This window comes from Desmodus rotundus, chromosome 13 (assembly GCF_022682495.2).
Source record: "Desmodus rotundus isolate HL8 chromosome 13, HLdesRot8A.1, whole genome shotgun sequence".
Lineage (NCBI taxonomy): Eukaryota > Metazoa > Chordata > Mammalia > Chiroptera > Phyllostomidae > Desmodus > Desmodus rotundus.
The window spans coordinates 23,153,369-23,180,809 of record NC_071399.1 but is presented as its reverse complement, the minus strand read 5'-3'; the positions used below and the strand labels follow the sequence as shown (position 1 = coordinate 23,180,809).

Genomic DNA, 27,441 nt, shown 5'->3' with positions numbered 1-27,441 from the left:
CTAACTCCCCTCTGGTCACTTTCACTCTCTTCCATGTTTCCTTGCCTGTGGTTCTATCTTGTTCATTAGCTTATTTTGTTCATTAGATTCCTCTTATATGTGAGATCATATGGTATTTGTCTTAAACGGCCTGGCTTATTTCACTTAGCATAATGCTCTCCAGTGCCATCCATGATGTCAGAAAAGATAGAAATTCCTTCTTTCTTTATGCTGCATAGTACTCCATAGTGTACATGTAACACTCTTTTTTGATCCACTCTCTTACTGATGGGCACTTAGGATGCTTACACCACTTGGCTATTGTAAATTGTACTGCTCTAAAAATTGGGGTGCATAGGTTCTTTTGAATTGGTGATTCAGGTTTATTAAGATATAGTCCCAGCAGTAGAATCGCTGGGTCAAAAGGCAGTTCCATTTTTAGTTTTCTGAGGAAATTCCATACTGTTTTCCACAGTGGCCACACCAGTCTGCATTCCCACCAACAGTGTCCTAGGGTCCCTTTTCTCCACAGCCTCACCAGCACTTATTGTTTGTTGATTTATTCACAATATCCACTCTGACCAGTGTGAAGTGGTATCCCATTCCGGTTTTAATTTGCATCTCTCTGATGCCTACTGATGCACAGCATCCTTTCATATGTCTCTGGGCCCTCTGTATGTTCTCCTTGGAGAAGTGTCTGTTCAGGTCCTTTGCCCATTTTTCAATTGGATTGTTTGTCTTCCTGCTGTGGAGTCATGTGAGTTCCTTATATATTTTGAAGATCAAACCCTTGTCCAAAGTATCATTGGGAGATATATTTTTCCATACCGTTGGTTCCCTTTTCATTTTCCTGATGTTTTCTTTAGCCATGCAGTAGCGTTTTAATTTGATGAAGTCCCATTTGTTTATTCTTTCCTTTATATTCCTTGCTCTAGGGGATGGATCACTGAAAATATTGCTGCAGGGGATAACTGAAATTTTCCTGCCTATGTTTTCCTCTAGGACTTTTATGGTGTCATGACTTATATTTAAGTCTTTTATAAGTTTACTTTGTTGTATGTTGTAAGTTGGTGATCCAGTTTCATATTTTTGCATGTAGCTGTCAAGATCTCCCAACACCATTTGTTGAAGAGATCCATTTTATGCTCCTGTCCCCTCTGTCAAATATTAATTGACCGGAGAGACATGGGATTATTTCTGGGCTCTCTATTCTGTCCTTTGATTTATGTGTCTCTTTATGCCAGTACCAGACGCTTTTGATTACAGTGGCCTTGTAATATAGTTTGATACCAGGTATTGTGATACCTCCTACATTGTTCTTCTTTCTAAAAATGGCTAGGAGCCCTCACTGCTGTGGCTCAGCGTATTTAGTGTCACCCTGTGAACCAAAGGGTCACTAGTTTGATTTCCAATCTAGGACACATGCCTAGGTTGTGAGCCAGGTCCCCAGTAGATGGTGTGCAAGAAGCAACCACACATTGACATTTCCCTCTCTCCCTCCCTTCCCCTCTGTCTGAAAAATAAATAAATAAAATCTTTTAAAAAATAAAAAATAATAAAATAAAATAAAATGACATAAAAATGGCCAGGAAATTAAGGGTCATTTATGGTTCCACATAAATTTTTGAAGTGTTTGTTCTCTATCTGTGAAATATGTCACTGTATTTTAGTAGGGATTGCATTAAAGCTATAAATTGCTTTGGGTAGGATGGACGTTTTAATGATGTTAATTCTACCAATCCATTGACATGCTATATGCTTCCATTTATTTGTGTCTTCCTTAATTTCTTTCTTCAGTGTTGTGTAGTTTCTGAGTACAGGTCTTTTACTTCCTTGCTCAGGTTTATTCCTAGGAATTTTCTTTTTCCTCTTGCTATAGTAAATGGCACTGACTCCCTAATTTATTATGTTTCTGATATTTCATTGTTGGTGTACAAAAACGCCTTCTATTTCTGAATATCGACTCTGTATACTGCTGCTTTTCCAAATTCACTTATCAGGTCAAGTTGATTTTTGGTGGACTCTACTGGGTTTCCTATGTACACTACCCTATCATCTGCAAACAATGACAGATTTACTTCCTCCTTTCCAATTTGGATGCCATTTATTTATTTTTCCTGTCTGATCACTGTGGTTAAAACTTCCAATACTATGTTGAATAGAAGTGATGAAAGTGGACACCCTTGTCATATCCCTGATCTTAGTAGGAAAGCTTTCAGTTTTTGCGTATTGAGTATGAGGTTGGCTGTAGGTCTCTCATATATGGCCTTTATTACGTTGAGAAATGCTCCCTCTACTCCCACTTTGCTGAGTGTTTTGATCATAAATGGGTGCTATGCCTTATCAAATGCTTTTTCCACATCTACTTATATGATCATGTAGTTTTTGTCTTTCCTTTTGTTTATGTGATGTATAACATTTATTGATTTGCAAATATTGTATCATCCTTGTATCCCTGGGATGAATCCCACTTGATCATGGTGTATCGTCTTTTTAATGTGTTTCTGAATCCTGACTGTATTTTATTGATAATTTTAATATCTATATTCATCAGTCTTATTGCCCTATAGTTTTCTTCTCTCTTGTGTCTTTGTCTGGTTTGGGGATTAGAATGATTCTGGCCTCATACAGACAGTTGGGGAGTCTTTCCTCTTCTGGAAATTTTTGGAATGGTTTGACAAGGATAGGAGTTAGTTGTTCCTTAAATATTTGGTAAAATTCACCTGTGAATCCATGTGGTCCAGGGCTTTTGTGTGCCAGGAGTTTTTTGATTATTGTTTCAATTTCACTAGTTGTTATTGGTCTATTCAGGCATTTTGCTTCTTCTTAATTCAGTTTTGGCAGATCGCATGTTTCTAGAAATGTGTTAATTTCAACCAGGTTGTGCAATTTCTTGACATATAGTTGTTCATAGTAATTTCTTACAATCGTTTGTATATCTATGGTTTCAGTTGTAACTTCTCCTCTTTCATTTCTGATTTTATTTATGGGCATCCTCCCTCTTTTTTTCTTGATGAGTCTGGTTAAAGATTTGTCAATTCAAAGAACCAGCTCCCAGACTTTTCAATTCTTTGAATTGTTCTTTTAGTCTCTATGTCATTTAATTCTTCTCTGATCTTGCCCATTTCCTTCCTTCTACTCACTCTGGGCATTGTTTCTTGTTCCTTTAGTTCATGTAGAAGTAGGATTAGGTTGTTTATTTGAGATTTTTCTATTTCCTTTAGATAGACCTATATTCCTCTGAACTTCTCTCTCTGTACTGCCTTTTGCTGTGTCCTATAGGTTTTGGTTTGTTGTTTATTTTCATTTTTTTACATACTTTTTGATTTTTTCCTTGACCTCATTGTAGACCCATTCATTATTTAAAAACATGTTATTCATCTCCATATATTTGTATGTTTTTGATAAACTATTCTCCTGTTCTAAGCCCTATAAATAAAAAATTCAAAGACTCTATCACAAACAACATCTAGCAAACTTGCATTGTTGGAATAATGCCTATCTTCATGTAGTATATTGTTCACTTAGTATCAAAATATGAAATTTATAAGAGTTTTTTAGAATTATTATCATGTAATAGGAAGATAGACATTTCTTCATATTTATAAATAAGAAGTAACTTCTCTCTCTTTTTGATCCAGATACACAGATACATCAATTAATAGATCAGTAGACTGATAACTTTTACAAAGGACCCACATTAAATGAGAGTGAGGTAAAGAAGCATTAACTTCCATCCTCTCCAAAATCAACTGAATAATTCAGGAAAACAAATGGAATATAATCTTGATTTAAAATATCCTCAGTATAATTCCAATTTAGGTTGACAGATTTGATACACACAATAGCCTCCTTTCCCCCAATAAATGAGGGTAAAGGGGAATCAGAAAGAGGCAATTAGAAGATGAGAGATTTAAGAAATGGAATGAAGACCATTGATGGATAAAATGGAGAAAGCAACAACATCCAGTACAATGGCAAAGAAGAGAGCCTAGTTCATCAGCCTCACAGTGCTGTAGAGGAGCTGCAGCCTCAGCATCATAAAGAAAATAGAGGAAGAAGAGCTGAAAAGGCAGGATTGGAGAGGGTGGGGAAAATGTGCAATTATCAATGGAAGTCTATCCACAAAACCACAGAATTAGTTCACTTTCAATATTCACTTCTTTCTCTCAATGACAGAATGTAGTCAGCACAACATTTTTATCCCCTGAGACAAAATTTAGAAAGATATTTTGTTTTCTGAGGCAATTGAAATAAAGGTACCTACAGAATTTGGGCTTCTCAAGTGATCTGCCATAGAATAGGAACTATCCAACTAAAGTATCGTAAGTACCACAGCCTAAAATTCAGCTTCCAGAATGAAGACTGTCATGTGACACACCCCAGTCACACAGGGAAAGCTTCCAATTAGGTATGTTTAATTAAAAATGGTGTGGGAGTGGAAAATCATGGCAGCTTAAAGCTCCTACTGAACTAAGCAGGAAAAGTCAGTCTTCCTCCCTCTCTCTCTTTCTCCCTTCCTTCCCTTCCCTTCCTTTATGTTTCCGTTTCTCTCTCTTTCCTTCTTTTCCCTCCATGGGGACATTACCCAGTTGAGCATGGGCTAATGATCAAGACTTTCCCAGGTAGAGAATCACTGCTGGATAAATGAGTAGTATGTAAAGCCATACAGGGCTGGCATGACACACCAGGGGACTTTCAAATGCATGGCTCATTTCCCACAGAACATTAGGTGAATCCCATTATTATGTAAGGTGATAGAAGACTTGTTAACTAGCATGGCAATCTTTTGTAGTCTAGTTCCCATATGGTTTTATTTCCATTATTGTAACTGTTTCTCTTGTACACAATGTATAATTTCACTCTCACTACTTTTAAGATCCTTTTTCTTTGTCTTTAATTTTCAAAAATTTTATTATGCTGTATCCTACTATGGATTTCACCAGGTTCATCCTATATGATGTTCTTTCAACTTCTTTCATCTGTAGGTTCATTCCTTTTGACAAATTTGCAAACTCTTCAGGCATTATTTCCTCAAATCCTTTTCCATCCTTAAATTCTTTCTTCTGTTACCTAGGATAGCAATACCAAGGATATTATATGTTTTCTTATAACTCCACATGTCCTTGAAGCTCTATTTAATTTTCATTCTATTGCTCAATTGAGTATTTTGGGGGGTTCTGTCTTCAGCTTCACTAATTTCTTCTCTTGTCCCCATCATTCTGCTCCTGGGACCTTCACTGAGTTTTATATACCGGGTGGGGCACAAGTAGGCATGTTTACAGAGTTGTGGCCGCTTTAGATTCTTGGAGGGGTGTTTTGAACATCAGTGTCATCTTGGTTTTAGTGTTAGTTGATTTTTTTTTCTCTTTTAAGTTGAGATCTTTGCTGGTCCTTGGGATTAAGAGTGACTTTTATTAATACCTGTATATTTTGAATATTATGTTATGAGACTTTGAATCCTGCTTAAGCTTTGACTTTTACCAGTTCTCCTCAGAGCTCTGGAGCAGGGGAAAGGGACACTGCCTTACTATTTCCAGGTAAGGTTAGAAATACAGGATCCACTCACACCTGCAATGCAAAGGTTCCCAGTTACTGTAAGGATCAGGAGGGAACAGCCTGTCTACCAACCTTCTGCTCATACCATTCTGGTGAGAGTAGAAGTGTGGTCACGTTTTGTTCTGTGTTGTTTGGCAGAAATAGAGTACTTATTGTCTAGGAGTGTACTGCTTTGCTAGGTTATTCTTTTGGCTAAAGAAGTCAGGCTTACCCTGAGGGCTTCCTTTTGTCTATGCCAGTCGGTATTTCTGAGATTCAGACTTCTCTAGCACCCAGTTTAGGATATATGAGGTCCCTAGCTGGTCTGCCTTTCTCTTTCCAGCTTTCAAAGTATTCTTAGGTTGCTTTTAAGATAACATTCAGGTTTTTAAACTATATATAGTAGAAGGAAAAGGGAAAAGCATATCTAGTCTGTCCTTCTATAACCTTAAATCTCTATTTAGTAGTTTTTAAGCATAATGTAATACACTTATGTTTTCCTTTATATATTATTCATGTATTTCATTTAAGAAACCATTAATTGTGCCAGACACAACACCTCATTTTTCTCTGAGGACTTTATTAAAACATTTTAATTTCCAATTCCTCCAAAATAATATTCTCTATTTTAGTCTATAGGTCAGTTCATACATCCTTGTACCAATACTGCATTGTCTTAATTACTTTAGTTTTATATTTACTAGTGTAAATGTCCACTTTCCATTTCCTTCTTTACAATGACATTTGCTATTTTGTATCTGTAGCCTTTTGCATTTCCATATAAACCTTTAAATCAGTCTTTCAATTTCCCCCAGCAACACATTGCCTCCCCCTCCAAAAAAAGGATACCTTCTGGGATTTGGATGTTTGATAGCATAAATATTCACTTATATTTTAGGATATTTTTAGGATGTTTGACAGCATAAATATTCATTGGTTAATGTAGACCTTCTTTGGTTCTCTAATAATGTTTTGCAGTTTTCGGTGTAGAGGTTATCTTGCATATTTTTTATTAGATCATCCTCGGCTTCAAATGCCTTTGAATGCTGCCTGGATGCTAGAGCTTCTTCTAAAACCTTTACTTTTTTTACCTATTATAAAGCTATAATAACTAAGACATAAAGTCACAGGGTTGCCACAATCTTGACTTAGAGATGACCAGCAAGATCTTAAGCCAAAGATATGATTTGTGCTTTTGTAAAAAACGCATCCCAAAGAATTTCTATGTGCGATCCAAATATCAGAAATGCATGTTTTGCCCTGATGTCTCACTGCCATAATTTTGCAAATATACTTCCATGTCATTAAAATTATTTACAAATATTATTTGAGAAAGAGATGTAGAGTTGGATATACTGTAATTTATCTGACCAACCTATTATCATCATTTCACAGGTCTTGATGTTTTCCTGTTATAACTTACATCATAATTCTCCTATACCAATGTATATTTCTGAATAGCTGAAAATTAATTTCACATTAGTACATTAGAAATGCATAAAAAGTATGATATTTGACTTCTCACATTTGTTCATTTTCTCACACAACTCTAGAAAATACTTTAGTTATGGTTATTAGATTATTACAAAGAGTACAACTCAGGCACATCCAAATGGAAGAAATGTATAAGGCAAGGTATTGGGGGGGGGGTGAAGGCATTAGCTCCCATGTCCTTTCCAGGTACATTATCAGCACAGCAAGTCAATGAGTACATCAACTTAGAAACTCTCTGAATCTCACTGTTTGCAAGTCTCTGTAGAGTTCACTCTTCAGCCATACCACTCTCCACCATGGAGTTCTGTTCTGTGAGGCTTGGAAGGTGGGGTTAAAAGTTCCAATCCTCTAATCATTTGGTCTCTCTGATGACCAGCCCTACCCTGAAACTAAGTAGAGGCCTGATGAAATACCATTTCATTGGTTTGGTTGGGAGGGGATGAATAACAAAAAATACTGTTATGACTCAGGAAATTCCAAGGGCTTTGGGAGCTCTATGCCAGAACAACAGACGAAGCCCAAATTATTTTTGGTAGTATACTATATAGAGAGAGTATAATACCAAACATAATCATAATATATATGATAACTATTATATTACCAAAATATATATATGTGCATATACACATATATGCTCTTTCATATATGTCTGTACATATATGTATGTATACAAATAGATGTATGTACATGTATATATGTGTTTATATACCATTTTACTGCTTTTCTCTAATTAATGAACAATTAAATTAGTTAATAATTTTTTGTCCTTACTCTGCCATATTTGTTGTAAACAACTTTCACTTTGTTTTAAATGATTTTGGAAGGGAAGATATGTTACTTTATAATGCTGAGGGCAAAAAATGGGGGGGCCACACACTAAACCTGACAAGCTCAGGGAAAGTCTGTACAGTGGGTGTTATAAACTTGGAGAGGAACAGCCAACAGTGCCCCAGCGCTTAAGAAGATAGGAGACCAAAAAGTATAGAGGACACTGGAAAAACAGACGGTAATGGGATTGCTTCAGGACAAAAAGTTCCTGGGACCAGTACGGAGACCAGTGTGGAGACCAGTGTGGGGCCCGCGGCAACTGTAGCCCCAAGCCCATGCCGCAGGGCCTGCAGCAGGACTCCTGGGAGAGTGGAGGTAACAGTCCCCTCCCCTGCCAAACAGGGGTTGAGCAGCATCCAGAGAGAGACCTGGTTGCTTGAAGTCGCAGTGAGGGGAATAAGGACAAGTGGTTAACCCACGAAGACCACTGACGCAGAACACCGGTGGGGGAGAGTTGAGAGCTGGGCCATGTGGGGCCCTGACCCGGACATTCCTGGTCTAGCAGGAGAGATGGGCTGAGCGAGAGGACAGGCGCTTCCATGTATGGAGCAGCAGGATTGAACAGGAGGATTTTCTCAAAAACAAAAAGACCCTCCAGGGCAGTTTGAGGAACTCTCCTGCAGCAACAGCTCCAGTCTCCTCTCCACCCAGCTGCTTGGTGTTCCTGCGGGGCTGTGGCGGGTATGGAGCCCAAATCTGAAGCACCAGGGGGAGAGTACACACCTGGGCGGTGGGGGTGGGGGTGAGACTACAGGCATCGACAGTGGAGTGTGCCTGCCTCACCTCGGAAGGACCTAAGACCAGAGGCACCAGGGAGACTGCGAATCAAGGAAGGCCCTGCTCGCACACCCATAGCCCAGAGAAGGGTGAGTGCCTGAACCTGTGGGTCTGGGGACCACTGGAGAGCTGGGCTGGAGGCTGCTCCAGTGCTGGTTGGGACAGAGAAGACCTGGGATAGACTGCCTGAGTTGGCTGAAGATAAAAGACCAGCAAAACTGGCTTGGCCAATTTGAAGCCAGCAGCCTTGGTTTTTTCATTTGTTTGTATGTTTGCTTAATTTTTTTCTAAAGTAATTCTTTATTATTATTTCTTTATTATTTTTTCATTATTTTTTCTTTCTTTTAACACATTCTTCCTCTTTCCTTCTTTCTTGTTCTACTCCTTCTTTCTTCCCTTATATCTCTTCTTCCTTCCGTCTTTTTTTTATATATATATTAATCCCCACAAATGAGACAATAAAACCTGGAACTGTGAAAAGACCAAAGTTGGACCCAATGAGGGGGCTTCCCAATAGCTGAGACAGTGAAACAAATTTCACTTTGCTACTCCAGAGAACTTGCAAGATATTGTATATTTGTATTATTTTTTTCATTATTCTTACATCACTCATTTTATTAGTATTTTTGTATCTCTCTTCTTTCTGTTTAGTCTTCTTCACTTGACTGGTTAATTTGCATTGTTTGACTGGTTTCCCCTTGTTCTCTCTTTCACATGTATTGTTAATTAACTGCCTTTCACTTCACTTGTGTTCCATTAGCACACTACTCTAGGACCTATACTCTGCTTCTCGTTATCCAGATCACACAAATTCTGTCATATGAGTGTTGCTCCATTACTATTGTAAATAATAGCTGTTCCATACATTTGTAAATACTACACAGAATCCCTCCCAGATCTCAGCCCACTTCACTGTTTCCTGAACTTTATTACTGATGTGGTTAAATCTATTCTGTCACATGTTACACTTATTTTCTATGCTTTACTCTCACTTTACCTCATAATCTGATGTCCCGCAAGCTCAGTTTTCTAGATCCAACTCACAATCCTTCCCCCCCACAATAAGAGTCTTATATTCTTTTCAATCTTTCTAAAAAGTGGCTAGGTGGGTGAATTATCACGGTTAACACTATATATATCCAAAGGATCTCCTATCTCTTCTCTAAGGGCTGGTACTTTAAATATCATATAATACACTCCTGCTCTCTTAAGCCATTTCACCTTCCCCCTACAACCTACCATAATAAAGAGTAGGTAGAAGCTGTGAACACCAGGATACCTCTGGAAAGAGGAAAACCACCAACACAGGAAACACCAACAGCTAAGAACAGAAGACGGTGAAGGAGGGAGTGGAAGTCACATTAACTCAACCCAGGACCTATCTGGAAATACAACTAAATAGTGCATAAGAACTGAACAAGAGCAAGAGAAAAGCCTCAAAACCTTGTACACACAGAAGAACCAGCTCCAACACAACCTGCCCACACCTGCACAACAGAAAACAAGAGGTGGGGGACAGACTGACCCTCAGACAACCAGCTGGTGGGAAAGACCCACCAAAGAAAGACCCAACTAGAACAAAAAGACAAAGACATACACAGAGCCAACATAAACCACAGCTCAAGATCAGTAAGATCGGGAGATCAAGAAGACTGTACCACTGAATCTCACAGGTATTCTACCACAGAAGTTTACACCATAAACCCAGGGGATCAGAACAGAGCAACATAAGAAGCAGAGGCTAACAGGAAGAGTCTCGCAAACAATGGGAAGACAAAGAAATAATCCCTAAATGAAAGGAGGAACTCTCAGCAACAATGCTAAATGAAAAAGAGGCAAGTCAACTATCAGATATTTAGTTCAAAGAATTGGTTACAAGGAAGCTTAATGAGCTCACACAGAACTACCAAAAACTACATGGAAACTATAATGAACTCACTGCAAACTGTATCAACATGAAAAAGGAAATAGAAACTATCAACAAGGGTCAAGAGGAAATGAAGAATGCAATTTCTGAACTGAAGAACACAGTAGAAGGAATCAAAAGCAGGCTCGATAAAGCAGAGTATCCGATCAGTGAACTGGAGGACAAGGTAGAAAAATCGCCCAGAATGAGGAAGAAAAGGAAAGGAGGCTCAGAAAGAATGAAGAGGGGTTAAGGGAAATGCAGGACAACATGAAACGTAATAATATCCTTATAATAGGAATACCAGAAGGAGATGAGGAAGAGAAAGGGATAGAAAACCCGTTTGAAAAAGTAATCATAGAACATTTCCCTAAATTGATTAGTGAAAAAGTCACACAAATCCAGGAATCACAGAGAGTCCCAAGCAAGAGGAACCCAAAGAGGCCCACTGCAAGACACATCATAATTAATATGGCAAAATTCCAAGACAAAGAGAGAATCTTAAAGGCAGCAAGGGACAAACAAGAAGTAACATACAAGGGAGCCCTGATAAGGCTAGCAGCTGACTTCTCCATGGAACACTCTAAGCCAGAAGAGAATGGCAAAAAATATTCCAAGTAATGAGAACCAGAGGTCTGCGACCAAGACTTCTTTACCCAGCAAGGCTCTCAATCAAGATAGAAGGCCAAATAAGGAGTTTCACAGAAAAAAAGAAGTCTACAAGAATACACCTCCACTAAACCAGCTCTGTAAGAGATGCTAAAGGGATTGGTATAAGGAAACGAAGGATAAGAGAGAGAGAGAGAGAGAGGAACACATGCATGAAAAATCAGCAATGAATAAGTACCTATCAGTAATAACCTTCAATGCAAATGGATTAAATGCTCCAATCAAAAGACATACGATAATCTAACAATAGCCTGGGGGGAGTCAGGAGGGGATAGTTATGAGAGGAGGTTACAGGAACTACTATAAAGGACACATGGACAAAATCAAGGGGGAGGGTGGAGGTGGGGGAGAGAGGGTAGTTCGGCTGGGGTGGGGTGGAGGAATGGGGAGAAAAGGCATACAACTGTAACTGAATAACAATAAAAATGAAAAAAAAAGACATAGAATAGCTGAATGGATAAGAAAGCATGACCCACACATATGCTGCCTACAAGAGACGCACCTCAGGACAGAAGACCTACATAGCTGAATGGATAAGAAAGCATGACCCACACATATGCTGCCTACAAGAGACCCACCTCAGGACAGAAGACCTACACAGACTTAAAAGTGAAGGGCTGGGAACAAATTTTCCAAGCAAATGGACAGGAAAAAAAAACAGGGGTAGCAATACTCATATCAGAAAAATAGACTTCAAAAAAGGGCCATAAAGAGAGAACCAGAACATCACTTCATAATACTCAAAGGAAGAATACAACAAGAACACATAAACATTGTAAACACAAATTCTCCCAACACAGAAGCACCCAAATACATAAAGAAAATCTTGGAGGACTTCAAGAAAGACATTGACAGCAACTCAATTATAGTAGGGGATTCTAACACCCCACTGCCAAAGATGGACAGATCTTCCAAACAAAATATCAACAAAGATATTGTGGCATTGAACAATGCCCTAGATGAAATGGTCTTCACTGATATACATAGAGCCTTTCATCCCAAAGAAGCAAAATACACATTCTTTTCAAATGCACATGGAACTTTTTCAAAGGTAGACCACATGACAGGACACAAAACAAGCCTCAACAAGACAAGAAAATTGAAATCATATCAAGCATTTTCTCTGACCACAAGGGACTGAAACTAGAAACCAACCCCAAAGGAAAAAACCCAAAACACTAAAAAACATGGAGATTGAATACCATGCTATTAAACAATGAATGGGTGAAGAATGACATTAGGGAAGAAATCAAAAACATTATGGAGACAAATGAAAATGAACTCACAACAATCCAAAACCTATGGAAACAGCAAAGGCAGTCCTGAGATGGAAATTCATAGCAACACAGGCCTACATAAAAAGAATAGAAACATTTCAAATAAACAACCTAACCGTACACCTACAAGAACTCAAGTAACAACAACAAAGACAACCCAGAGCAAGTACAAGGAAGGAAATAACCAAGATCAGTGCAGAATTAAATGACTAGAGACTAAAAGCACAATTGTAAGGATCAAAGAACCCAGGAGCTGGTTCTTTGAAAAGATAAACAAAATTGACAAGCTTTAAGTAGGCTCATCAAGAAAAAAAGAGAGAGGACCCAAATAAGCACAATCAGAAATGAAAGAGGAGAGACTACAACTGATACCACCAACATACAAAGGATTGTAAGAAATTACTATGAAGAACTATATGACAAGAAATGTGAAAACCTAGATGAAATGGCCAAATTTCTAGAAAAATATAACCTTCCAAAACTCAAAGAAGAAGAAGCAGAAAGCCTGAACAGACCAATAACATGTGATAAAATTGAAACAGTAATCAAAAAGCTACTGACAAACAAAAGCCCTGGACCAGATGGTTTCACAGGAGAATTCTACAGAGCATTTACGGGAGAGATAACCCCCATGCTCCACAGATTATTTCAAAACATTCAGGATGATGGAAGACTCCCAACTCATTTTATGAAGTCAACATCATCCTAATCCCAAAACCAGATGAAGACATAACAAAGAAAGAAAACTTCAGGCCACTATTGCTGAAGAACATAGATGCTAAAATCCTCAACAAAATATTGGCAAACCACATCCAGGAATACATTATAAAGATCATACACCATGATCAAGAGGGATTCATCCTAGGGATACAAGGATGGTACAACATCTACAAATCATAAACATAACACATAACATAAACAAGAACAAAGACAAAAATCACATGATCATATCAACAGATGTGGAAAAAGCATTTATAAGATACAGCACCCATTTATGATAAAAACACTCAGCAAAGTGGGAATAGAGGGAGCATTCCTCAATATAATAAAGGCCATAATGAGAGACCTAAAGCCAACATCAGACTCAATGGACAAAAACTTAGAGCTTTCCCACTAAGATCAGGAACAAGACAAGGATGCCCTCTCTCTCCACTCCTATTCAACATAGTACTGGAAGTCCTAGCCACAGCAATCAGACAAAAAAAGAAATTAAAGGCATCTGAATTGGAGAGGAGGAATAAAAACTGTCATTGTTTGCAGATGACATGATAGTGTACATGGAAAATCCTATAGAATCCACCAAAAAACTACTCGACCTAATAAGTGAATTTGGCAAAACAGCTAAATCAATACTCAGTACAAACTCAATACTCAGAAATCAAAGGCATTCTTGTACACCAACAATGAAACATCAGAAACAGAAATCAGGGAAAAAAATCCCATTTGATATAGCAACAAGAAAAATAGAGTACCTAGGAATAAACCTAACCAAGTAGATAAAAGATGCGTACTCAGAAAACTACAGAACACTGAAGAAGGAAACTAAGGAAGACACAAACAAATGGAAGCATGTACCATGCTCATGGATTGGAAGAATTTTCACCAACAAAATGGCCATACTACCCAAAGCGATTTATACATTCAATGCAATCCCTATTAAAGTACCTATAACATATTTCACAGCTATAGAACAAAAACTTTGGAAATTTATATAGAAACATAAATGAACCTAAATAGCTGCAGCAATTTTGAGAAAGAAGAACAAGGTAGGAGAGACCATAATACCCGATATCAAACTGTATTACAAGGCCACTGCAATCAAAACAGCCTGGTACTGGCATAAAAACAGGCACATAGACCAATGGAACAGAACAGAGAGCCCAGAAATAAACTCAAGTCTATACGGTCAATTAATATTTGACAAAGGAGGCAGGAGGATAAAATGGAGCAAAAATAGCCTCTTTAACAGATGGTGTTGGGAGATCTGGACAGCTACGTGCAAAAAAATGAAACTCGATCACCAACTTACGCCATACACAAAAATAAACTCAAGGTGGATAAAAGACTTAAATATAAGTCATAACACCATAAAAGTCCTAGAGGAAAACATTGGCAGGAAAGTCTCAGATATTCCATGCAGCAACATCCTCACAGACATGTCCCCTAAAGCAAGGGACATAAAGGAAAGAATAAACAAATGGGACCTCATCAAAATAAAAAGCTTCTGCATGGCTAAAGAAAACAGCACTAACATACAAAGAGAACCAACAGTATGGGAAAACATATTTGCCAATGATACCTCAGACAAGGGCCTGATCTCCAAAATATATAAAGAACTCACACGACTCCACTCCAGGAAGACAAACAACCCAATTAAAAAATGGGCAAAGGACTTGAACAGACACTTCTCCAAGGAAGACATACAGAGGGCCCAGAGACATATGAAAAGATGCTCAGCATCACTAGCCATCAGAGAGATGCAAATTAAAACCACAATGAGGTACCATCTCACACCAGTCAGAGTGGCCAACATAAACAAATCAACAAACAAATGTTGGAGAGGATGTGGAGAAAAGAGAACCCTAGTACATTGTTGGTGGGAATGCAAACTGGTGCGGCCACTGTTGAAAACAGTATGGAACTTCCTCAGAAAACTAAAAATGGAACTGCCCTTTGACCCAGCAATTCCATTACTGGGATTATACCCTAAGAACCCTGAAACACCAATCCAAAAGAACCTGTGCCCCCAATGTTCATAGCAACACAATTTACAATAGCCAAGAACTGGAAACAACCTAAGTGTCCATCAGCAAATGAGTGGATCCAAAAACTATGGTATATTTACACAATGGAATTCTATGCAGCAGAGAGAAAGAAGGAGCTTATACCCTTTGCAACAGCATGGATGGAACTGGAGAGCATTATGTTAAGTGAAATAAGCCAGGCAGTGAGGGACAATTACCGTATGATTTCACCTTTAACTGGAACATAATCAACAAAAGAAAAAAGCAAACAAAATATAACCAGAGACATTGAAGTTAAGAGCACTCTAACAATAGCCAGAGGGGATTGGAATGGGGATAGTGGGGAGAAGGGTTTTCAGGAAGTACTATAAAGGACACGTGGACAAAACCAAGGGGGAGGGTGGAGATGGGGGAGGGTGGTGGGCTTGACTGGGGTGGAGTGGAGAGGCGGGGAGAAAATGCAGACAACTGTAATTGAACAACAATTTTTTTTTTTAAAGTACAAATTGGTAGTCTCAGAATAGCCATGGGGATGTAAAGTTCAGTACAGGAACTTATACACATGACCCATGGACATGAGCAAAGGGGAGGGGAATGCCTGAGGAAGTGGGGTTGCTTGGGGGGGGTTGGCAAAGTGGGAAAATTGGGAAAACTTTAATAGCATAATCAATAAAATATAATTAAAATTTAAAAAAATCATTTGTACAAATTACTCAAATTTATAAAAAGAAATTAAGCAAAACTTAAACTCTGTTTTATTATAATTCTTTGTAAGAGGGTCAAACTTTTAACAACTATATCATGCTTTTGGAGAAAGAATGAGAATAGGCTGATTAGTTCTCATCAATTACTACAAAACTCAACACTTGGGGATTTGGGGGTTTTGTTTTTGTTCATGTGTTGTTGTTGTTCTTACTATTCAGGTTGTTCTATTCTACTTTTTCAGTGTGCTATTTGATTTTTTTCTTTTTTTCTTTACACAAATCATAGCAGACCAAATCCTAGCCTAATGAAGAGGCTTAGATTCTCAAGTGTGAGGAACCAAATTTAAATATCTATAGCAAAGTTTATAATAAAACTGATAGGAAAGCAAGTGTTCCTTTGACTAACAGAAATCTTGACTTTTGACTCTCTCACGCACACACACAGACACACAAACTAAATAGAATCAAGTAAAATTTATATTTACCCTTTGAAAACCACATGCAGTGCCATCACCTACATAGGTTCTCTTTTCAGGAGTAGGATCTCTCATATTTGCTGATATACATACATGGCCTCCAAAGTAAGTATATTGCACATCGTAAGCTTCCAATGGTACTGCTATACGTGTATGCATCCAGTGACAAACTAGCTTTCCACAAAGGGTATTTCTGGCAATGTAAAGCAGAGAAAATTTCCCATATGTCAATTCAGGACACAATGTATTAGGTAAATAACAATTCAAAATATGAGGATAACTCAAAATGTTACTCAGACCATAACAGTAAAGCTATTCAGAACATACACCATTTCATGAGGTGCAACATATAAATTCATCTGTATGTATTATATTCACCTCTCATTTGAATTTAGTGACTCATTGCAGAAAACACAGACACAAAAAATAGACAAGCATCCAGAAAATGGATACTTTTCTAAATACATACCTATATGCACATCGCCCTCGACAGTTTCCAAACGAATCTCCATGAACATTCACTTCTTGTAAACATAGATAATCAGCACCTTTAGCAACTGAAAATATAGTTCCAATTACTCATCTTAAAAAAAACTTAAAACTAAAAGTGTGGTAAATTAATACAGAGATATCTAGACAGCAGCATTGCCCAGTCAGTACCATCGACTACAAATTTTTGATGTCATCTAATGTCCATTTGAGAAGGAGAAACACTCCTTAAAAACTACCAACTTCAGAAGAGAAAAATTGGTATTCTGTAGAATGGTAAAGAAATCAAAGTCATTTGCTCTTTTATCTACAATTCTAATAATCTATTTCTTTTACACCTATCACCTGAAATTTTACTAATGTTCTATTCTCTTTATCCTATAATTATTAAGCCTATTTTGCCTCAACATAATTCAAAGGCTTTCATTTGCAATTTTATTTTCAAATTTGGATTTGAATAAATAATGCCTTTCATTGTGGCTTACAGGGTGGATTACTGACTTTAGAAATACAGTTTAAAAACAAGCCCCAGGAAAAACATACAGCTATTACATTTTCCAAATAACTCCATACACTGTCTGTCTGGATCTTGGCATTTTCCCTCAAAGCAATAGGTGGTCTTATTACTACATGGTTCTAAGTCAGCAGCTTTCATATCTGGCGCACAAAACTCAGATAATCCACTGCAATATTCTGTAAAATCACATGGATCTGTGCTCATCCGACATATTTTTCCTCTCGCAGTAATCTGTGAGAAAAGGAGCGACAAATATATATTTTTGTAAGACATTTTATCCAAAGACCTTAAAGTGCTTCACACTACAATGAAGTCTTAGCACACTACTCCAAGCAACATATTATTATCTGCTGTTATAATTTAGATAAACTGTCATTGGAGGTAAGAGTGATGAGATATTAAATGACTAGTCAAAGATCACATATTAGTTCAGTACAGGAGTGGTATAACTCAAATTCCTGGCTGATGCCATTAACATTAAGCAGAGCCACTGTGCATGTTATCCACTGAGCATAGCACCCTTCTTTTGAAATAATTTACTTTATGCTGACCTATTATGAAATTTAAGTGGACATGAACAAAATGGCATCAGATCATGGACTCATACCCAACATGAAATTCACAAGCAAGTGTGTATGTAATGTTCTGAAAGATGGGGAAATGTTAAACACATAACTTAGCATCTTTTCTTTTCTTTTTTAAAATTTTTATTGTTATTCAATTACAGTTGTATGCCTTTTCTCCCCATCCCTCTACCCCACCCCAGCTGAACCCTCCTCCCTCCCTCACCTCCACCCTCCCCCTTGATTTTGTCCATGTGTCCTTTATAGTAGTTCCTGTAATGCCCTAGCCTCACTGCCCCCATCTTTTCTTTATCAGAAAATGTTGCAGTGCCTTTAAAATACTGTTGAGCTCTCTCATTGTTCTAGGAACTTCCAATGTGAGAACAATAGGAAACAAATTGGTTTGCATTGATAGAGTAAGTGGGCACTGTTACCCAGGTAGAGGTTCTAGGATGAAGCCTTTTCAAAAGGCTGTTGCTCCGATTTCATGATTGCACCTAACTGTTTGAGACAAAGGACACTATTGATTTCCTTTTTGATCTTTCTGAAACAAATATTTTTTAAAGAAGTAAACCAAAAATGTAAAATGATTACATAAGAGCATTGTGTTGGTAATCATCATTTGGATTCTATTACATTTTAACTACTTAAAGATAATTTTAAATTTACTTAAAAGTTCTAGAGAAGTAGATTGGAAAGAACCCAAATGTCCATCAATGAATGAATAGATAAACTGTGGTATATGCATGCAATGAAATATTTCCATCCATATATAGGAATGCAAGACTGATACATGCTAAAGGTGAATAAACTTTGAAAATGCTACATTAAATAAAGCCTGACACCAAATGTCACATATCGCATGGTTCTACTTATATGAAATATCCAGAATAAGTAAACCCATAAAGACAGAATGCAGGTTGGTGGTTGCCAGAGACTGACAGGAAGGAGGAAAGGATAGCAAATGCTTACTGGGTTAGGGGTTTTCTGTTTGGACGATGAGCTTGTTCTGGAACTAGATAGAGGTGGGAGCTGCACAGCATTGTGAATGTGCTAGATGTCACTGAATTGTTCACTTAAAAATAGTTCATTTTACCTTATGTGATTTTTACCTCATTTTTTAAAAAAGGCTCTCATGAAAGCTCTCGTTGTTATGCTATGGTTATATCACATACTCATTTCAAGATAAAAACAAAACATCTACATCAAGCAATGCATATTTCTTTTTCAACTGTCATTTCTTGGGGACAAATTGCACTCCTGAAACACAGTACTAACTCAGGTGCTAGTATTTATCATATTTGTAAAATATTGCTTAATGCACATCTTTTTCATTTCAAGTAACTTTTCTTTCAGGGCCTACTCCACCTCCACCATGACGGGGTTATAAATCAGGAATCTGCTTCTGACTCAGGATGACCATCAGAACACTTCTCCCTAGACACAGTGACTGGAACAGTGGTGGGGAATTTAACTTAGCCAGATCAGTCATGGCTTCCTGCAGCACTGAGCATTGAGGCAGCTGCTGGGAAAGAAATGATCTCTCTACTCTTTTGAAGTATTGTTCTATGGACCAGAAAAGCCAGGAAGTGCAATGAGCTATCTGTATTACAATAGAGGAAGGTTGTATAAGACCTGTCAACAAAAATGCAAGGATACTCAGTAGATGTATAGAATAAGAATTCTCTTTTTTTCTTTTTTAAATGTAGATTCACCTGAGCATGAAGTTAGACTCATGTTTTACTTGAGCTTCATAAGTGTTTATCTCCCGTTACTTGGCCATTATCAAGATACAATGTCTTACAACATCACAAATGACCCTAGAGAGTATTATGCTAAGTAAAATAAGCCAGTCAGAGAAAGACAAATACTGTATGATTTCACTTCTGCATTGAATCTAATAAACAAATTGTAAAAGGGAAGATAGAAAGAGACTCATGAATACAGAGAACAGATTGACAGCTGTCAGGAGAGGGTCTAGAGCATAGGGTGAAAAAGGTGAAGGGATTAAGCAGTGCAAATTGGTAGTTGCAGAATAGCCACAGAAAAGCGGTTTGCGGCATGGGGAATATAGTCAACAGTGTCAAGATAACTGGGTATGGAGCCAGATGGGTGCTTGCGGCAGCAGGGTGAACACTCATTAGAATGGATGGTTGTCTGGCTGCTTCCTGTACATCTGAAAGTAGGGTGGAATAGTACTGATGTAAACTGTGGCTGAGAAAAGTAATACAAATAAAATAAAGACTGAAGGGGTAAGTATGACCTATGGTTTATTTTCTTAATACAGCCAACTCCAGACTGTTTTGATATTTTAATTTTTAACTACTATTTAGAAAAAAGAACACTTCCACTTATTCTTCTAAAAAGTGAAGTCATGTAATGTCAAATGATATTTCAGTCACTTGGCATTTTAATAACAAAAGCTATATATGTAGAAGTTGTCTCCTTTGTTGTTCCACTATGACTTTAAAATTATAGCGTATCTAGGGTGTGAAATAAAAATAATATTGGGAACTAGCTTTACTTCAAATTTTTAGTAGGCTTCAGTCTAAAATCTACATATAGTGGGAACTGTCATATCTTTACGTATATTTTACATATAAGTAAAGTATATGCATGAAAAATTCATAATAAACATCATTTTTCCACAAACTCAAGAAAAGACACAACTGAGCAATACAGAATTTGTATTATACAGTACCAATTACAATATTTTAAATTATTTATTTATTTATTTATTTTCAGAGAGAGGGGAAAGGAGGGAGAAAGAGAAACACCAATGAGCAGGAGAAACATGGATGGGTTGCCTCTCACACATCCCCCAATTGGGTCATGGCCTGAAACCCAGGCATGTGCCTTGACTGGGAATTGAATCAGCAAACTCTTGGCTCACAGGGAGGTGCTCAGCCCACTGAGTCACCAGCCAGGGCCCCATTACAATTTCTTAAAGTGCATGTAGAATGTCTGAATACTAGTTCGAAACAAGTTATTCAGTTCTGTTTCAGCAAAACACTGGTTAAACTATTGTCTTCCATATCTTTGCACTTGGATTTGTATCTGCTAAATAGAAATGTTATTTTTCAAATATTGGATCAAATTGTTAAACTTTGGAAAAGCATTAGTGGAAACTAGCCTAATTAGAAGTGACAGAGAAGAAAACAGGAAGCCTTTTATGCTTATGGCCAATAATGAAAGAAAGCAGAGTATAAGACACTTGTCAGTCCAAAATGACATCAAAAGCCAAATTCTATGCTATAGCACATAATAAAATTAATGTGAACTAACATTGTACACTTAGGTGTTGCCCAGAAGCCCTCCTTCGCAACTTTTACTGTGAATGTTCAGTCAACCAAATGCAGTGATTACATAATCACTTTAAAGAACCAGTTTAAAAAACTATCCTTTGGGATATAGATAAAGGACAATGTACTGTTTACAAATGTCTTACTGCTCAATGCCACTGATTTGGAGGCAAAGGTTAAGATGAGGGCTCTGAAGAAGGAAAACACAAGGAGATTAATTGCTAAGAAGTAGAAATACTACACTGGCCTCTACATTCATGTGCCTTGAAGACAAATGGCCATTGGCTCTAATTACTAATCCATAAGGTAATAAAGAACACATGCAGGACAAAGTAGAATAATGTTGGGAGAGAGTTCATTGACACAGAGAAAAAAAAATCTGACAAGCAAAATCTCTCATTTATTAGCTTTTTTTTTCTTTTTTTAAATATATTTATTGATTATGCTATTACAGTTGTCCCATCCCCCCCCACTGCACTCCATCCTGCCCACCCACTCCCTCCCACATTCCCCCCCTATAGTTCATGTCCATGGGTCATACTTATAAGTTCTTTGGCTTCTACATTTCCTACACTATTCTTACACTCCCCCTGTCTATTTTCCACCTATCATCTATGCTACTTATTCTCTGTACCTTTCCCCCCCTCTCCCCCTCCCACTCCCCTATTTATAACCCTCCATGTGATCGCCATCTCTATGGTTCTGTTCCTGTTCTAGTTGTTTCCCTAGATTGCTCTTGTTTTTGTTTTAGGAGTGGTTGTTAATAACTATGAGTTTGCTGTCATTTTTACTGTTCCTATTTTTGATCTTCTTTTTCTTAGGTAACTCCCTTTAACATTTTATATAATAATGGTTTGGTGATGATGAGCTTCTTTAACTTGACCTTATCTGAGAAGCACTTTATCTTCCCTTCCATTCTAAATGATAGCTTTGCTGGATACAATAATCTTGGATGTAGGTCCTTGCGTTTAATCTTGGGTAATGTAATTATGATGTGCCTTGGTGTGTTCCTCCTTGGGTCCAGCTTCTTTGGGACTCTCTGAGCTTCCTGGACTTCTGGGAAGTCTATTTCCTTTGCCAGACTGGGGAAGTTCTCCTTCATTATTTGTTCAAATAAGTTTTCAATTTTTTGTTCTTCCTCTTCTCCTTCTGGCACCCCTATAATTTGGATGTTGCAACGTTTCAAGATGTCCTGGAGGTTCCTAAGCCTCTCCTCATTTTTCTGAATTCTTGTTTCTTCATTCTTTTCTGGTTGGATGTTTATTTCTTCCTTCTGGTCCACACCGTTGATTTGAGTCCCAGTTTCCTTCACATCACTATTGGTTCCCCGTACATTTTCCTTTGTTTCTCTTAGCATAGGCTTCATTTTTTCATCTAGTTTTCGAAGAGATTCAACCAATTCTGTGAGCGTCTTAATAACCAGTGTTTTGAACTGTGCATCCATTAAGTTGGCTATCTCTTCCTCGCTTAGTTGTATTTTTTCTGGAGCTTTGAAGTGTTCTGTCATTTGGGCCATTTGTTTTTCTTTGTCTTGGCATGTCTGTTACTTTAAGGGGCGGAGCCTTAGATGTTCACTGGGGCGGGGCAACACTGGTGGCTGCGCTGTGATGCTGTACATGGGGGAGGGGCCCAGAGGGAGCAATGGCACCCACTCCACTCTCCACCGGATTTCAATCTTTCACTCCGCTACCCACAATCAAACTGGGCCCCTCTGGTGCTGGTTCCTGAGTGGGTGGGCTTGTGGACACTCCAGGCCCCTGTGGGTCTCTCCAACGACCTGTCCTGTGAGGCTGGGAGTCTCTCCTGCTGCCGCCCCAATCCCCAGGGGCATTTTCAATCAGAGGTTTGAGGCTTTACTTCCCCACGCTGGAGCCCTGGGTTACACAATCTGCTTCGATCCCCGCCGTTTGTCCGGTTTATCTGTGCGGGAATGTGGGGACACAGGGTCTGCTAGCGGTCAGACGGCCTGCCCCGCTCATCCCACACTCTGCCAGTCTCGGTCCTGCTGTGGCCATGCGAGTCCTATCCCTCCTGGCTGCCCATCTCTGCTCCTCCTACCTGTCTGTATTAATGTTTATTTTTTATTTCCTTGGTGTCGGACTTCCTTGCCATCAATTTTCTGTCAGTTCTGGTTGTGAGAGGAAGCGCAGTGTGTCTACCTACGCCACCATCTTGGTTCTCAGCCCCATTAATTAGCTTTTACATTTGTCATAGACTTCTGAAAGTGACACAAAATGAGGTGCTATAATAATGCAATCCCCAGAAGACAAATTCTAACTAATCTCTTCTCAAGTGTGGCTATAGGGAAAACTGAATGAAAAACTCCCCAAGGACATTGACTTTGTATCCCACTGTTTTGCCAAATTCAGTTATTAGGTCCAGTAGTTTTTTGGTGGAGTCTATAGAATTTTCTATGTACACTATCATGTCATCTGCACACAATGACAGTTTTGCCTCCTTTCCAATATGAATGATTTTTATTTCTTTTTTTTTAATTTTAATTTTTATTGTTATTCAGTTACAGTTGTGTGCTTTTTCTCCCCATGCCTCCATCCCACCCCACCTGAACCCCCCTCCCTCCTCCACCTCCACCCTCCCCCTTGATTTTGTCCATGTGTCCTTTATAGTAGTTCCTGTAATCCCCTATCCTCACTGTCCCCTCCTCACTCCCCCCTGACCATTGTTAGATTCTTCTTAACTTCAAAGTCTCTGGTATATTTTGTTTGCTTTTTTCATCTATTTATTATGTTCCAGTTAAAGGTGAGATCATATGGTATTTATCCCTCACCGCCTGGCTTATTTCACTTACCATAATGCTCTCCAGTTCCATCCATGCTGTTGCAAAGGGTAGGAGCTCCTTCTTTCTCCCTGCTGTGTAGAATTCCATTGTGTAAATATACCATAGTTTTTGGATCCACTCATTTGCTGATGGGCACTTAGGTTGCTTCCAGTACTTGGCTATTGTAAATTGTACTGCTATGAACATTGGGGTGCACAGGTTCTTTTGGATTGGTGTTTCAGGGTTCTTAGGGTATAATCCCAGCAGCGGAATTGCTGGGTCAAAGGGCAGTTCCATTTTTAGTTTTCTGAGGAAATTCCATATTGTTTTCCACAGTGGCCTCACCAGTCTGCATTCCCACCAACAGTGCACGAGGGTTCCCTTTTCTCCACATCCTCTCCAACATTTGTTTGTTGATTTGTTTATTTTGGCCACTCTAACCAGTGTGAGATGGTACCTCATTGTGGTTTTAATTTGCGTCTCTCTGATGGCTAGTGATGCTGAGCATCTTTTCATATGTCTCTGGGCCCTCTGTATGTCTTCCTTGGAGAAGTGTCTGTTCAAGTCCTTTGCCCATTTTTTAATTGGGTTGTTTGTCTTCCTGGAGTGGAGTCGTGTGAGTTCTTTATATATTTTGGAGATCAGGCCCTTGTCTGAGGTATCATTGGCAAATATGTTTTCCCATACTGTTGGTTCTCTTTTTATGTTAGTGCTGTTTTCTTTAGCCATGCAGAAGCTTTTTATTTTGATGGGGTCCCATTTGTTTATTCTTTCCTTTATGTCCCTTGCTTTAGGGGACATGTCTGTGAGGATGTTGCTGTGTGGAATGTCTGAGACTTTCCTGCCAATGTTTTCCTCTAGGACTTTTATGGTGTTACAACTTATATTTAAGTCTTTTATCCGTCTTAGTTTATTTTTGAATGTTTTTTCTTTCTTTTTTTTTGTCTCATTGCTGTGTCTATGACATCCAATACTATGTTGAATAGATTGGTGAAAGCAGGCATCCTTGTCTTGTTCCTGATCTTAGTAGGAAAGCTCTAAGTTTTTGCCCATTGAGTTGTTGGTTGCAGGTCTCATACATGGCCTGTATTATGTTGGGGAATGCTCCTTCTATTCCCACTGTGCTAAGTGTTTTTTATCATAAATGGGTGCTGTACCTTACCTAATGCTTTATGCTAAGTGAAATAAGCCAGGCTGTGAGGGACAAATACCATATAATCTCACCTTTAACTGGAATATAAACAACAAAACCAAAAAGCAAACAAAATATAACCAGAGACATTGAAATTAAGAACAATCTAACAATAACCACAGGGGGGGTGGAGTCAGTGGGGGGGAAGGGTTTTCAGGAACTACTCTAAAGGACACATGGACAAAGCCAAGGGGGAGGATGGAAGCAAGGGAGGGAGGTGGGTTTGGCTGGGGTGGGAGGGAGGGGTGGAAGGAAAATGCAGATAACTGTAATTGAACAACAATAAAATAATTTTAAAAAAAAACCTCCCTAAGGAATGTCAAAGATTCAATCCATTTCTAGGCTAGAAGTGCTTGACAAACTACACTTCATTATTTTGCATGCTACATATTGCTGACTATTCCACATGAATTCCTTTTCTGTTATTTTCAAAATGTGATTTTTAAAAATTGCTGTCATTTATTTGAGCATTGCATGTCACATGTGTGTTGGTGGCTCATTTATAATTTTGTCAAGTTTCATGATGAAGAGCTTCATTCAGGCCTGAACAAGAATTGATAGTACCCAAATAATCTGGAATTGGTATTAGATGCAATAACTGGATGGGTCTTGAGTAGAAATTGAAATGATACAGTGATTGATGGAGTTGAAAAATAGGCAGTAAAAGACCTAAGGACATCATCTAAATTCTAAACCAACTGTGTATGCATTGAGTACATATAAAACATTTGAAAGATGTGTAAAAGCAAGTTTTTTAAAAATTAGAATGCAATGAATGCATAAGAACACAAAGAAATCCATGTTGCAAAATAATGGTATATTTTGAAAGTTTACCAGACAAGATTTTTTATCACAGCATGGTCCACTGCCGCATTCTGCAAATCCAATCAGTGTACAAGTACTAGGATCACAGCACTTTTTAAAGGTGCATGTCTAGAAGCAAATACAATCAAGTTAATAATAGGAATTTTTAATCAAATAAATAATTGTCAAAATATACTAAAGTTCGTCTCTCAGTTAATTACAATTACAGCATAATTTTTACATCTGTATTTGTTTGTAACACGGCTTCATTTAAATTTAATTTATTTTCAGTATAGAAAACAATGGTAATAAATCATTCCTGATTTCATGCTCAAGAAATTGAACTGTTAATAATTTAATGCAATTTCTTTATTTGTTTCCTATTTGGTTTTGCAAACATGCACAATGAATTCTTATATATTTCATTGACTACATCACAAGTACTTTTCCATATTATCAAGTCTCAAGCATTTATGTCTATTTCAATTTATTATTTTTATTAATAATGAGTTGAAATTTTAACATGTATGCACATTCTGGTTTATTTTATATGTCCATATGTATATTTTGGTTGAGGTATTCTTCTGTCAATTCCCTTTATTTGTAAGCACTTGTATGTTAATAATATGCAATTCAAAAACTCAGCTTTCCAGAGGAAAAACAATATATATGAATATAACTCAGAATGCTTTGGTGACTTGGTCCAGATTATCACCACTCCCCTTAGTCTAAGGACTGGATACTCATTCTCTCAGGAGACCTTACTCTGAGGCTTGTTGGCTTTAGAGGTGGTAGACACCTTTGGCCCAAGATAAACTTTTGAACAATCATATGCTTCCAACTTCCCTCAGGCTCATAGTTTCTACTGATTGCTACATCTATCATATCACTGACTCACTGGCTCAAAATCATTAGCTCCTCTGAACATTCCTTCAGAACATTGATTCTCTCCTACAGTGTTCCGTTCTGTACTTGGTCTCTCTCACACTAACAATCCCTACTTTCAGTCTTTTAAGTCTTGGATCTTGACCTCATGTCAGCCAAATGCTGCTGAGGTTGCTACAAATGTCTTCATGGAAATTATTTTGCCCAAATGGCCAATGTATTGGACCTACATGTGCTGTGATGGCAAAATTGCTCTCTTCAGAAAAATTGCAGTCTCTTTGGCAGGGAATCTTTAAATCTATTCAAGAAATTTGTTCATCACAAGGAACTCAGAATTGATTCAGTATTATATTAGTTCATCTATTTCTTATAAAAATTAACATAAACTTAGTGGCTTGTATTATTTTACAGTTCTGGTGCTCAAAAGTCCCAGACAGGGAGCACTGGACTAAAGTGAAGATTTTGGAAGTTCTTCATTTCTCCTGGAAGCTCCAAAGAAAGTCCATATCCCTGACTTT

The 27,441-nt window shown here is 38.0% G+C and overlaps 1 protein-coding gene across 1 annotated transcript in view; it reads right to left on the bottom strand.

Moving 5' to 3' along the window:
* The window catches only part of LOC139440490 (A disintegrin and metallopeptidase domain 3-like), an 88,324-nt gene that overhangs the window by 9,794 nt on the left and 51,089 nt on the right, over positions 1 to 27,441 (bottom strand). The window contains exons 13-16 of the mRNA XM_071220145.1: positions 26,069 to 26,167; positions 17,434 to 17,629; positions 16,862 to 16,949; positions 16,402 to 16,585 (exon numbers count right to left, since the gene is read on the bottom strand). Coding sequence (XP_071076246.1) covers positions 16,402 to 16,585; positions 16,862 to 16,949; positions 17,434 to 17,629; positions 26,069 to 26,167 — 567 coding nt within the window. The remainder of the gene's footprint in view (positions 1 to 16,401; positions 16,586 to 16,861; positions 16,950 to 17,433; positions 17,630 to 26,068; positions 26,168 to 27,441) is intronic.